This window comes from Gasterosteus aculeatus, chromosome 12, assembly GCF_964276395.1.
Source record: "Gasterosteus aculeatus chromosome 12, fGasAcu3.hap1.1, whole genome shotgun sequence".
Classification (NCBI taxonomy): Eukaryota; Metazoa; Chordata; class Actinopteri; order Perciformes; family Gasterosteidae; genus Gasterosteus; species Gasterosteus aculeatus.
In genome coordinates, this window is record NC_135700.1 from 10,429,044 (window position 1) to 10,443,489 (window position 14,446).

The window sequence follows — 14,446 nt, forward strand, 5'->3', positions numbered from 1 at the left end:
CAGTCTTCCATTCGTCCCCTTCCCTGATGCGAATTAAATGATAAGCATTACGTAGATCCAACTTGGTAAAAATCCTAGCCTGCTGCAACTGATCGAATACTGAAGTCATGAGGGGCAAAGGGTATCGATTCTTGATCGTGATGGCATTCAGAGGGCTATAATCAATGCAGGGTCTAAGTGATCCGTCCTTCTTCCCCACAAAAAAGAATCCAGCCCCAGCCGCGGAGGAGGAAGGGCGAATAAGCCCTGCGCTCAGAGACGACTCTATATATTCCTTCATCGCGACTTTCTCCGGCCCGGAGATGGAGTATAATCTCCCCTTAGGAATGGGGGAGCCCGGTATCAGGTCAATGGCGCAGTCATAAGGACGGTGTGGCGGAAGGGACATGGCCTTTGTTTTACTAAAAGCCTCCCGGAGATGGTGGTAGCAGGAGGGCACGGCGCTTAGGTCTGTGACCTCGGCTCCTGTGGCAGAGATGGCAACACAATTAGTGGAGGTTATGTTGGTTCCGGGAGCCACTGTGTGTCGGCAGTGGTCCGCGCAGTCCTTTCCCCAACCCACGATTGCCCCCGTTCTCCAGTTAATGTGAGGCTCGTGTTGGCGTAACCATGAATTTCCTAAGACGAGTATATGGGTCGGTGACTTAAATAAATATGGGGACAGGAGTTCTCTATGGTCTTGAATCTGTAATTCTATTGGCTCTGTAGTGTGCGTAATCGTGAAAATGTCCCTGCCGTTAAGAGTTCTGGCCCTGATGGGGTTAACCAGAGGCTTAATCTTTACCCCGAGTGTCTCCGCCAGAGCCCAGTCCATTAAACTCTCGTCAGCCCCCGAGTCTATGAGCGCCACAATGTCTATTGTCCTGGCGTGGTGGGTTACCTTAACGGGTGTTCGCCCGTGTGATGAGGTGTCCATGGCTGGGGTTTGAAACGGCGTCCTGGTTCCTTTGGCGGGGCAGGCTGCGGCGAAGTGGTTCGTCTTACCACAGTAAAAACAGCTCCCCTCTCGCAGGCGTCGTTCTCGTTCCTGTGGTGACAGCCGTGCTCTGCCGACCTGCATGGGTTCCTCTTCCGTAGTGCCGGGGAAGGAAAACGGACTCTCCGGCGGCGCGTAATGGTGACTCCATCCATCCGGGGCTTGGAGACGATGAGACCTCTCTGGCTTCGGATTGCAACCCCGCGGTCGTCGAAGCTCTCGAACCCGGTTGTCTGTCCGGATGGCCAGCGTGACGAGTGAATCCAGGTCCTCTGGCAAGTCCCGGGATAATAGCAGCTCCTGGACGTGGGTCGCCAGTCCCTTCAGAAAAATGTCATACAAGGCGATGTCGTTCCACCCGCTCTCCGCCGCCAGCGTGCGAAAGCGGATGGCGTAGTCACAAACGGAGCCTCCGCCCTGTGTTAGCCCGCTCAGAGCCCTGGCCTTTTCTCGATCTGTAGAAACCGGATCAAATGTTCTCATGAGCGCCAATTCAAACTCTGTGAGAGAATTGCATAATGGGGATTGGCGAGCCCACTCCGCGGTGGCCCAGGCTCTGGCTCTTCCGGTCAAGTGAGACGTCATAAAGGCCACTTTTGACCTGTCAGTGGTGAATGCATGTGGAAGTTGTTCAAAATGTATCGAACAGTCCGTTAAAAATGCTCGGCATTGTCCTGGATCTCCGGAGAACCGCTCCGGTGGTGCCAGCTTAATTCCTACTCCAGCCATGGATGCCGCCGGGGTCGGGACTGCTGCTTCCGCGGCTGGGGTCCCTGGCGTTGGTGGTCTGGCTGTCTGCTGCAGGTGATCCCTAAGCTCCCTCACCTGGTTCGTAAGTTGACCCAGCTGGTTCACCATCACAGTCTGGAACTCCTCCTGGCGGGAGATACGGACCTCCTGAGCCCGAACCCGTGCCTTCCACTGGGTATCCTCTGCTGAGTCCATACTGGCCGAAGTGTACTGTCAGGCGGGTGATGGAAGGCAGGACTCAAATGCAGAGGATTCAAAAAAAGAGGTTTATTTAATAATTAACGAAAGTACTTCTTGGGCAAACGGTCCTTCAAGAAGGGGAGGGGAAATATAACAAACTCAAAATCACTCCGTCCGGAGGAAATAACCCGGTCTACAAAAACTAAGATCAAACAACAGGCAACAATAATCTTAACTTAATCTTGGCGTGATCGTGGCGAGAATGGCTTTGGCGAAGTCGATGGGAACGAAAACACTTCGGCACAAGACGAGGGAAGACGCTGACTAATAAACACATGAGGATAATGAGAAACAGGTGGACACAATCAGGGATCCGGGTAATTGGACAGGTGATACGAGAGGAAGGGCAAGCGATCTGAAACGAGAGGAGGGAACAGACTTTCAACATAAGACAGGAAATGACAAGACCAACACACCGGTGTTACAAGTATTCCTCCCCTTTGTTTGGGTGTTGGGGTTGATGTGTAAGTCGCAAGTGCTGCAGTCCTTTGTGACCCTGGACATAGACCCTGGCATGATATGTAAGTTATAAATGGTAAAGGAATGAATAGGTGAAGCATCGGTGTTACGGTTCACGGTCACCAAAGCTAAATACTTGATTTTTTTCTGAAGCATCAATGGAGTTTTACCATGACGACTGACAAAGACGAATAAGATCTTATGTAGCCCCTCTTGTTGATCAAAAAATGAATATTGATATATATGTGTGTGTGTGTGTGTGTGTCTCTTCAGGTGTGATGTGCGAAGCAGAACTCTCCTTCACACTGGAGCCCAGTGACATCATTGCTGTTCAGCAGCAGCCCCTCATGCTCCACTGCCAAGTGGACGGTATCCCCCCAATCACGACGCAGTGGAGACACAACGGTCTGCTTTTAACTCAGGATCAGCATCACACCACCTTCATCAACGGCTCCCTCCTGATCGCTCGCTTCCAGAAGACCAAATCGCATGGCTCCTCCGACGAGGGCGACTACGAGTGCATGGCCCAGAATTTGTTTGGGCTGGTGGTGAGCCGCAAGGCGCGTATTCAGGCAGCCAGTAAGTCTCTTCTTTTGGTCTCTAGTTGATGTAGGATGTGTGACACTCCTTTCCTTTATTTTGATTTTCTACATTAGAGTGGTATCCATCTTTTGTCTAACTCCTAAAAGCAAATTGTCAGTATGTACAGTCATAAAAATATATCATTATAGAGCAATGCAAACCTTAAACAATCCAGTTTCTGTCCATTGCCAGTCGTCAGGGAATTGCTGTGCTGTAAATTCACTCAATTGTCCCAAGTCGTGGAGTTGAATATCATTCTTTGAGTGTAATGAACCTTCTGATGCTCATCTATTTCTGCTTAGAAATTCAAACTCTTGAGTTCAGCATTACCAACCGCTCATGCTGAGATTCTCCAATCTGCTTTGTGAGAATGCAATAAGCTTTAAGCAACTCAGCAGCTCACTCACTGCGGAGGCATCCAGATAATTCTTCATTGGCCTGACCGCCAAATCTCTCATCTGAAGTGATTCTGCTTCAGCATGTTCTTTAGCACTGTTGCCATGGCTCATTTACATTTCCATCATATCAGAGTCAATATGACTGTCCGCACTCCGTCTTCTCTTTGCTCTCACACATATAAAGTGCACGTCTCGACTTACCTTAAATCAAAGGCATCATTGATGTCGGCTTTAGTGCCACTCTACTGTTAGACACTGTGTTGAGTTAAGACCCTTTCGAAGGCTTTGTTATATACACTCTGTAAACCAGAGATGGACAAAGGCTTGCAGAAGCCTGTTGATTCCCGGCCTGTGTGTAGACGGCTCACCGCTGTGCTGTTGTGACCAGTACAGCTTTTCCACTCAGCAGGATGGGGAGGTCAGCACGGATGTCTCACCGGCCAAAGGGAAAAGTCACTGCAGCTCAGTGGCGGGCCGCTGTCAAACACATGCAACCTTTTGAGGTCTCCCTTTCTTTGTCTACGGTCAGATTTGAGCAGCTATTGAATTGCATTTTTTTCTTTGTGAGGTTAGTCTGTTATGGTCCCCCATCATTTTAAATTCACAGAATTGCTTTGACATATTGTAGTAGTGAGAAAGCATGAGGCAGGCATGACTTTAACATGTGATAACAAGGTGTTAAGGGCTCTCTTGGTATCATGTTTCACTTGTTCAAAGAACCTTTTTTTAATCCGAGGGAGCAGATTGATTGACACATTGATCAAAATGGGCTTTGAGTTGCAATTTTAAGTCGGTGTATACTTAAGGTTTTGTAAAGAATTTAAGCAGTATACGTCTGCCTCAAAGATAGTTTATTGACGTGAGTCTGCAAAACCTGAGACGGGGGCGTATATTCTGGTGAGAATAGTGTAATTCCAGGATGTCATGCACTGAATTTTGAAAATGTGTGGACTTGATTTGAGGTTTTCATTGCATTGCAGCATCTTCTTTTTAAGTCACAATTAAAAAAGAAGAAGTGGGTCATTGAGGAGGCCTCCTTTCTACCTTTAGCTGTCGTAGTGAACTACCAGGCTGAACCAGCAGCCTCGAGGTTCAGTGCAGAAGTGACTATTTTTGGTCTTATTTATATAAGATCTGTGAGGTGCTTGATCGTCGATGCAAAGGGGATTCCACATGGATTTGTGTTATCCTCCTCTGGCCGACCAGACTTCTTTATTGATTGAAAATCATTTTCAAAAGAATGCTTTTTCATTTCTTTTTTGCAGAGAAATGGCCCGAATCTAGTTAATACTCTTCTTACAAAGATTACTAACTAGTGTTTGTTTCTTTTCTTTTCACTGTTTGTTAATGTTGATGTTTTCTTTATGTTTTTGAGGTAATTTGCTGTGTCATAGTCCTTCTTACAGCTCAACAGCTGTGACTTGTACCACTGTGATGCAATGGGTGGTGAGATTACTCTTTACAGCCCTCCCAGTGGATAAAGCATCTATCTCACCCTCCACAATACCTCCCTCCATAAATACCACTTTTTATTTGCTTGACAACCATTTATGTGAGCTCACCGTCGGAGGGCTTGTATAGGACGGACTCCCCGTTGCTCCTCTAAAGCGGGAGTCGGTCTAGGAAACTCTTTTTTTCTCCCTAAATGTTATCTCTTTGATGGTCAGCTTCACTCTCTCTGTCACCCTCCCTCTCTTTCTCCCTCTTTCTCTCTCTCCCTTTCCCTCTCTTTCGCTTTCCCTCTCTTTCCCCCTCGTTCTCTCTCTCCTTCCTCATTTTCTCCAGGGCCTCCTCATTAGCTTACGTTCAGGAAGCTTTTCATCATTTGAATGAATGACAATCCTGGTACAGTGGGCCTGGACGGGGTTTCCGCCCCTCCCCCACAGAACACCGGCGTCACCAGGCAACACACCACAAAAGGCCCCTTGTTACAAAATAGCTTTTAGGATCAATTGGAATGACTCGCTTTTGTCTATTTGTCTGGAATTAATTGGAAAAATTTCAAGTTTTCTTCAGAATTATTTCCCCCCCATTCCTGTGCATATGTGTAGACATATTGGGAACCATTCAGAAATATATGAGGTGTGATTGGAAAAGGAAAAGCCTCAACCAACATGAGGAGAGGGGGAGATGCAATTAAGGCATGTTCCATAATTGGGCATTATCTGTGTTATTTATTTTATTGACTAATTTGGCAATACATAGACACCGTGGTTCTGAAATGCTCATGGGCAATTTAATTGCCATTATAATGGTAGGCTCTTGAATGAGACTTTAATGAAAGCAAATTAAAAAAACGGAGTGGATTTAATAGGAGAAGAAACTTGATGCCCGTAAAAGGGTCTCTCGTGTAAATGTATCTTTTGTCAACGCTGCGAATGCAAATTTATACAGTATATATATAAAGTGGGGTATCAACCGCGTCCAATAGAAACTACATGTGTGTCTGTGGCAGAAGATGACAACTTGCAATATGCTACACATCAAACTAGCTGGATGGATGGCCACTAGCAGCTACTCAGAATCCGACAGCAGTTACTGAGAGTGATTTGTGCGGCGCTCCTGTTAGTGTTTGTGCGTGTGCATGTGTTTGGAGGGTCGACGGTGGCTCTCCATCACCCTCCGACCTGCCTGTCCCTATACCCCTTTTATGGCCTCCCGCCTGGGTGAATGCTGAAGCGCTATCCCCACATCTCCTTGTAGCTCCCTTTGTCTGCCAAACCCCACCCTCGATCTGCCCCCCCCTCCTCCTCCTACCCATGCTCTTCTCTGCTCGCTTGCCACGAAGCGAGTCATCTCTCTGTCATATAGATTAGCCAACTAAATGCCATATACGCTTTGACATTTCAACATGAAGCCTCGCAGTGTTTTCTTTTCATCTTTGCAAAATCAAGATTAGTTATTGCAGCGGTGAACTGCATTATTGACATTGCACCATTAGTAACCCTCATTTAATGGGGTTTTGGGGGGGAAAGCGGAATGGGAAAACGTCACAGAGCAAATACACAATAGTCTGTTAGGGTCCTCTTGCTGATATAAGTCCTCCCAGAGATCCCTCTGTCATGAAAACATTGCGTCAGTAGTAGTGCGGACATGGCTTGTGAGTGCCCTGTTCTTTCCTTAAAGCAGGTATGCTGCTGATGTTAAACGAGAATGTTCCCCCCTGCTGTGTAGTCAGCGGCCCTCCATCTGTCCGCCAATGTGTCAGATGGATTAAGGAAGAAAGGAATCTTCTGTTCTTTTTTCTGCTGCACCGATGAGGTGTGCAGAAAGGATGCGAACTCTGACCTCTGCTGTGTAGTTACGTCTAAAATTGGTTTATCACTGTACACCTCCAGACTAAATGCTGAGATCTCATTGCCTGAGAGGCTAGTTCAGTTGATTAAGAATTAACTACAGTGTGTAATACATGTATCAAGCAGCAGCAGCGACCAGCCTTTCAGAAGGCATTCTAAGCAGGTCCCTTTTCTATACTCTGTTTTAGGGTAAACAACTGTGTCATTGTCTCCCTTAGTCTCTCTCTCTCTCTCTCTCTCTCTCTCTCTCTCTCTCTCTCTCTCTCTCTCTCCCTCCCTCCCTCCCTCTTCCTCCCATGCCTACGAAGATGCTGTTATTCCTCTATTGGTTGCTTTATGCTCAGGGACTCAGGGAGGTGTATAAACATACTTGAATGTCAAATCTGAATATTTGTATATTCAGATTATCTATTGTATGTACAAATGACCTTAATGCAGTGTAAAATCTCCAAGGGATCTGATACTGCTCATAGTATTATTGTTTTAGTTAACTGTATGTATTTTTACTGCAGTGAAATGGGGGATGAGATGTGAAATTCTTCTATGGTATTTATCCAAATCATTCCCGACAGTTGTAGTAAATGATGTAATGTAGCCTATTTACATTTTATAACAATATTAAATATGCGGCATGGCTGGAAACGAAAAGCGCATGCACCATAACCTGGTTTGTGAGAATTGTATTTATTTAATCCTCCTACACCTCTAAATGTCAAGAACAAATAGTTATTTCAATAAAATCAGGAGCAGATTGGTTACTGGCGTGCTCACATTTCGAGCTATGCTGAGAGAACTCTACATAGCACAGAGATGCTTGAAGAGGTATAACCATCCCCTCCTAGATGGAACTGCCTCTTAATATGAGGGATGAGCTGCTGTGATAAGAGGGCAGCCTTAAGCACTAAAAATATCTACCTGTGAAAAAACAGCATCACTTGGTGAATAAAGACATTAAACAGGCAAAGGAACACCGAAGAGTGGTGTGCTAACGGGGTGATGAAAATATCGAACTGCTCAAAATAGCATTTTGCTTATTCCTCTAGGTGCACATGGCTTTAAACCTGCTCATGGCTTTCTCAGAGTGATATAACAGCCACTATAATCATGTTATGTTTATCGAGCGCTTTAAAAAAATGCAGGTATGTGCACAAAAATTGCATACGGGTGAGGAAATAAAATGTATGTTGATAGGCTTCATTTAGGTGTTAACCAACTGCAAAAATCAGGAAACATGTGTATCGCCCTTCGATCACCAACATCATGCAGTGCAGTGCAGTTATTTAGTATTTGCTTCAATATTTTTCAATTTTTTCAATTTTCATAATTTGATTGGGGTTTTTTTTATAGTATTTTTTAGAAATTGAAAAGATTCCTTAAGCTCTTATCCAAAACAACTTCAACAACAACGGCTCCGTCCAGCAGCTGCTCTCATCAGCTGTGTACACGGTAGCTGATTATTCAGATTGTGCCCATTCAGAGGATGTCTTTCTATATATTCCATTGTCATACTAATTAGTGTTAACTTTGAGAATGATGCTTTCAATGCTTACAAGTCATCGTATATCTAGTTGAGTGACACATGTGTTTTTCAACAGTGTGATAAAATCTGAATAAATAGAACAGCTTTACTTCTCCCCAACACAAGAATCAGCTTTAACAAAGATCGGGGTCCCAGTTGAAATTCCAAGTTCAGTGTTTGTGTAGCGCGTGTGTGTTTGTGTGTTTCTCTGTCAATGGATGTGGGGACCTGACTGCATCCGTGCTTGTGTGTTGGGTAAAGCAATGCAGTCGGTGCTGGTCTCCGGATGTCTGCGGACCACCCTCGCTATACTCAAACAAACAAATCAAAAGGGGGCCTAAAGTTCCTTCTGCCTGTCTTTTAGGCCCATGGGAGGAATTCCTTAGTAATAGAGGGGAAGGGGGAAAGAGAGAGTAACTGCTGTGCCAAAGGTTGGACAGGTCGGGCCAGTCTCTGAATGCAGGACTCTGGCTTTACAAGCGCTTTGTTTTGGCTTACATGAATCCAGTATAATGTGGTGTCTTTACCAGGTATGTGTTGTTGTGATGTTTTGTGGGATTTCATGCCAGCGTGTGTGAGTTGTGTCATCGTTATCATCATGCTGCAGTCTGAAAACAAACATTTTTTGGTCCCAACTTCTCTAAGTTCCTATTTTTTTGAGTTTGAACTGTCATATATTGTCGATCAGAATGAGGACGGCTGAGGTTGAAGCAACACCACAGAATCAGCTTTGCCAACAGAGGGCTCTCCTAATGAGGGAAGCACAAGGATATCTTGATTCGTATTGAGTGTGTTGGTGTTCCTACGATTCCAGGCTGCACCGGGCCGGGCCGGCTCGCACTTCTGCCCCATCACTGCGCTTCACTACACTTAACAATGTCTTTATGGCCAGAATAGGCAGTAAAAGCCTTTACAGGGTCTGCACCATGCACCAATAAAACACCAAAACTCCCTCTTCCTGTCCTCTCCCTTGGTAGAAATTGTATTTAACAAAGACGTCCAGGAGGTAAAATTGTTAGTAATAGATAGCAGATAATAGTAAACAAAATAGTGTTATATTACAATATTATTTCCTCCTCAGTGGTTCTCGCCCACACACACACACACACACACACACACACACACACACACACACACATAGGGCCCCTCAGTCCAGATTTCTACTTTGTTTAAGCAGGGATCAGGAAATCTTTCTGTGGTGGCAAATAAGCAGAAGCGCCGGAGACAAAGGCCAGTCGGTGACGGGCGGGCAGCGGCTCTCAGCAACCTCTCCCCTCTCCAGCCCCGTGTGCTTGTGTGTGTTGTGGTACCTCTCTGAGCGTATTGTTGCTTGTGAAACGCGGGGTGGTGGAGTGGCTGGGAACGGGCAGAGGCTGTGGAGATGTGCAGCCTCTGGTGGCTCCGCTTTGTGTTGGTGGCCCGGGCGTTTGTTCCCCCGACCGACTCAGCTGGGCCGTGGCTGAGGCCCCCTTTTGTCACTGCTGACTCTGGGTGGGTGTGTGTTTCCCCTCGCACCCTCCCTCCGCCTCCTTCTCCCTCTGTTTCAGCATTGACTCAGGAATAGAGGGGTCAGAGGGGATGATGGGCTGGACAACGGGGGGGGGGGGGGGGGGGGTTTATCTGGGAAACGGTGACCTTTTTGTGTGCACGAGGGCAGGATACCCCTCCCCTTTTATTTATTCTCCTCCGAGTACGTTTCCCCTCCTCCACAGCTCTGCCTCCTGCTCGCTCCCCAGTGGGGACCCATCCCCCCCTGTCTGCTGGCCCCAGGGTAGTGGAAGTGACCTTGGCTTTGGCAGTGAAATAATAAGGTGGCCCGAACCTGCCGCAGCGTCACGCTGGCCCTTCCCAAACAAGCAAGGCGAGCAAAAGAAAGCACACTTTCACTTACTCAGAAAGGACATGTTATATTTGTCTTCTGTTTTTACTAGTCAGTGTGAATAAAAGGCAGCTCCATTAAACGATGGGATACATCTAATACTGCTGCTATTTTCAAATGTGTTTCAATCAAAACACTTCAAGTGGACGGACTGTGTGGCATTATTTCAATTGTCTCGTCATAGAATTCTAATGCTGTAGTTCTGCATTAAAGCATTTTATCATTTCATTGTGTTGGAAGACTTTTTGTTTTTCACTGCAAGCTACCTGTTATTTGCAAAGGGAATGATGAGGGAGGAGGATTACTGGGAGAGAAACGATTGAATGGATTGAGGGACTATGTCGTTGTGTGCACGCTTTGTAATCGTCTTTACAAACATTCTGAAAAAAGGATTCTTTTTTTAAACCGTAATCTCATTGGGGTTGGCACAGAAAGTTAAAATAATAATCCTCACCCTTGTTTCTCCACAGTCGTCACATTGGAACGAAGCACCTGTGTTTGCGGTTAAAAGCCTGTCAGGCTCCAGCGTTTGACTCGGTCAACACGGATGAAATGAATTCCACTGGAACCAATTAGAAGAGGTTGCTGCTGGCAGGATCAAAGACTTCTAGGACGGTCAATTTCATCCTGAGAAACCAGCTTGCAATGGCTGTAGTCTTGTTGTTAAAATGTGTGACTTTTGTGAATTTAATGGTCAATATTACAAATGATTTGAACATTCAGTGCTATAAATTTAATATTTCAGTGAAAATGAGAGCGGACGTTAAGAGCGGTTACTCATTAGCATGCAACAAACAAAAGCAACCAGATGTTAGCCAGTAGCTCATGTCCTGCAGTGACAATCAATTATTATAATAATCCCAGTCTCTTATTCAAGCTTCTCAACCTTGTTGAATGTCGCTAATAAAGCGCTCGTCTTAAGTTCAATACAAGACCTTTGAAATCGTAATCTTGGATTTTAGAGAATTATAATCAGTATTTCAAAGAGCAATATGGTACTGTATTAAACAAGAATATATCCATCAGGTTAGATAATTGCAAAAAAATAATATTACATTTGGCATGAAGCACCATGTGTATTGATTCTAAAATACTGTGTGATACAACAGGATACAACAGGTATTTACACCATTTTCATTTAAGTGAATTCAATCATGATGTAGTGTAGGTAACTTAACCGCATTCAGAGCGGCAGAGGACGTAGTCTGTGGCCAAATAAGCCTCCATCAGTGAACCAGGTAGATGAAAGTGGAGAGAAGTTGGGAGGAACATACATGGAGTACGTGTCGGTGGTCTCTGGGCCCCTCTGGCTCCTGAGGCTGGACCCTCAACCGGGAAGGAACATTCCATTCTGCTGCTGTGCTCTGACCTCCTGACCCCGGGCAGCTTTGTTTTTAGGGCAGCAAGATGCAAAGCAACAGCGGCGGGCGCGCCGAGCTCGGAGAAGCACGCCTCTGCCCTTAGAACACGGCGTGAAGCGGCGCCCACTGACCCCGCTCTCATGATTCTTCACTGTAACATGCACATTACCTACGCTTAACATCAAATAAATGCACTGACATGTGCACTGGGCTCACGGTCAGGGACCGTACCTGCTGCTAGTAGAAATCAGGAACTTATGTGAAATGTGCATTCCCTCAACACATGGACGGGTTGCTGAGACCCATTTTTCTCCCTGAATGCACCGTGAAACATTTTATTTAATTCGCACCTCTAGTGATGTAGTAGCGATTTAGGGTTCCATCGTTTCAACTCTCAGTTGCAGCTGAGTGGATGAGGTGTGTTTATTTCATTATCACGTAAAGTATTTGTATCATCTGTCCAACTGCCGTCTTTAATCATATTTATGAATCTCATTTTTTATTTTTTTTCTTCAAAGCAGTGGTTTCATGGCATGTGTTAGTAAGTCGTCAGGGGGACCATTTCATTGCCTCGGCGTGAAAAGATGAAACATGATGCTCGCGGTGTAATAGCCCTCTCCATTTTCCAGCACAGGCATTATTTGTGAGTGGGAAGACAGTTTTAGGGGGTTAGCTGGCTGATGGCAGGTTGGAGGAGCGCAGTGATGTGTGACAGCGTGCAGCGCTCCGCCCCTCCTCTGCAGGGAATAGACGAGAGGAGAGAGTCTCCTCTGCGAGCTGCTTGTGTGCTCTTTGTCAACCTTTGTGTTTTCAGCACATTGTTTACATTAAATCTGATAGCAGATTACAGACACATTAGTACGTGATCGAGGGAGAGCCTAAAAATATCGTGTTAGGCTGATGCTTATTTTAAATGAAATAATCATTCTGTGTTAATAACGTTAACGTAAGCGTATCTGCTGATCTGATGTGAAGTTGTTTCACAGAAAATGAAAACTATTTTGATCGCCAATGAATTGCTTTTATTTATCTATAGAATAATTGGTAATAAGACAAATTAGTTGCACCTGTGAGGACATACTTAATGCCGATATATTAAGAAGTAAGCAAATGAATGCTTTGAGCTGCTTGGAACAATCCTTTGTTTACAGTAGAGATAAAAATATAAGAAAGTCAAAGCCTTTTATTCCATTAACGTTTATAAGCCCTAACCTTGGGATTTCTGTTAGAAAAACATTTTTTTTTTCAATTTATGTAAATCCATAAAAGCTACTGCAAGCACTGAAAATGTTTTTTCATTATCTGGAACAGATATATGTTATCCGCGCAGTCTTTGTCTGCACACACACTGTAGGTGGAGGCAGAGACAAAGGACTTTCGTTTCTCTCCCACTGTCTTGTACGACTAAGTGCTCGTGACAGGACCTGCACTTGCCTTTGCTTTTTCTCCCCATCTGCTCCTCTCGCTCTGTGTCTTTCTTTCCTGCTGAATTGTATGTAAACTAGGTTCTGTGCAGTGGGCGGCGCAGCGGAGCGGCACATGTGTCTACAAAACCAACTGAGGGTTACTGACTGCATATTAGCGTGAACTTATCCGGATTAGCCAGTTTAGGGTAGGGGGGGGGGGGGGGCGGCAGTAATATGATGACCACACTCAGCTGGCAGCCTGAATGGAGAGAAAGAAGGAGGGAATAGACAGTGAGGGAAAATACAAGAGTGGAGGGCAGAGTCTGAGGTTCCAGATGTCTCAACTGGAGGACGTAGTGGTGAGAACATCGTGACGTCACAACGCGGGGCGATGCCAGTTCTCCATTACATCAACGGCTGCTTTGTCGTTATCCTAAATGCTCCGTGGTCTTAAAGGGTCTGCTGTCACTTCAGCGATCCTGGGTCAGGTTTTATTGCACATCCTGTCTCTTTGCTCCATGTTATGCATTTAAGTCGGGAGTCTTCAGCAAGCACAACATTTGCGTCTGTGATGCGTCCAATAGGCATGCAGTGGTTGTAATAAGCATGTCCCTCTTATTTGCCAGGCACGGCACAACGCTGCTCGCAACCCGGGCAAGACTATTTACCAAAGCAAACGATTTGTTAATGAAGCACGATTACGTTTTATGGTCTTTCTCATTCCTTCGTCATCAGTCCACCCTGGTCTTTGTCACACTGCGAGCTCCTCCTTTCCTATGTTTTTGTCCCATTGCCCCCCCCCCACGCATCTCTGTTTGCCACACACTTGATGGCACTGTGTTGCCCAAGAATGTGATTAATGGCTGCAATTCAGCCTGAAAATCCCCTTGAGTGGGTGCCAGTTGGCTTACGCAGAGAAGAAACTCATTACTGCTGTCAGTTGAGCTGACGAAGCAGGGAGGGGTGTGAGTGATTGTATGTGTGTCTGTGTGTGTGAGTGCGTGTAAGAGTGAGACAGAGAGAAACACATTTTTGCACATGTCTGTAAAGTGCATGTCTTTTCACGTTCGTCATGTTTGAGCTATCATGCATGAATACGTGTATCCACGGGTTTGAAGCTGAGCGTAAAAGTGACCCAGGGCCAGTGTCCCGGCAGCAAGGGTTGGCTTCTTAGAGATGACGGCGCCTGGTATCGTCAGCGCCCTGCACACGCAAACACTCCAGCCGGAGGTTTTAGATTGATAACCTGTGTGAACGATGCTGATTTATGACAGCAGTCATTCCGATCTAAAGCACGACACACACTGTATGTTTGAGTTTTTTTTTGGTGTATTTCTACATATTCCAATCTTCCATTTCCAGATTAACTTAATCTGTGGTTTGGTAAATATGGTAGATGGTCAGGATATTAATCCTATCTTTACACCTTATGTTACCTAGCCACTCTTTTTAAAGATAGAGTTTCAGTGAGAAAGTAAAGTCTAAAAAGACAACTGAAGAGGCAGAAGGGAAGGCAATCTAAAGCTTAAGTGAAGGCTTGTGTAATATGGATAAGCAGCGAATTCTGCTCGGAGAGATAA

The 14,446-nt window shown here is 45.5% G+C and overlaps 1 protein-coding gene across 1 annotated transcript in view; it reads left to right on the forward strand.

The window, feature by feature from the left end:
* The window catches only part of igdcc3 (immunoglobulin superfamily, DCC subclass, member 3), a 55,176-nt gene that overhangs the window by 7,314 nt on the left and 33,416 nt on the right, over window positions 1-14,446 (forward strand). Inside the window, exon 2 of the mRNA XM_040163996.2 lies at window positions 2,699-3,004. Coding sequence (XP_040019930.2) covers window positions 2,699-3,004 — 306 coding nt within the window. The remainder of the gene's footprint in view (window positions 1-2,698; window positions 3,005-14,446) is intronic.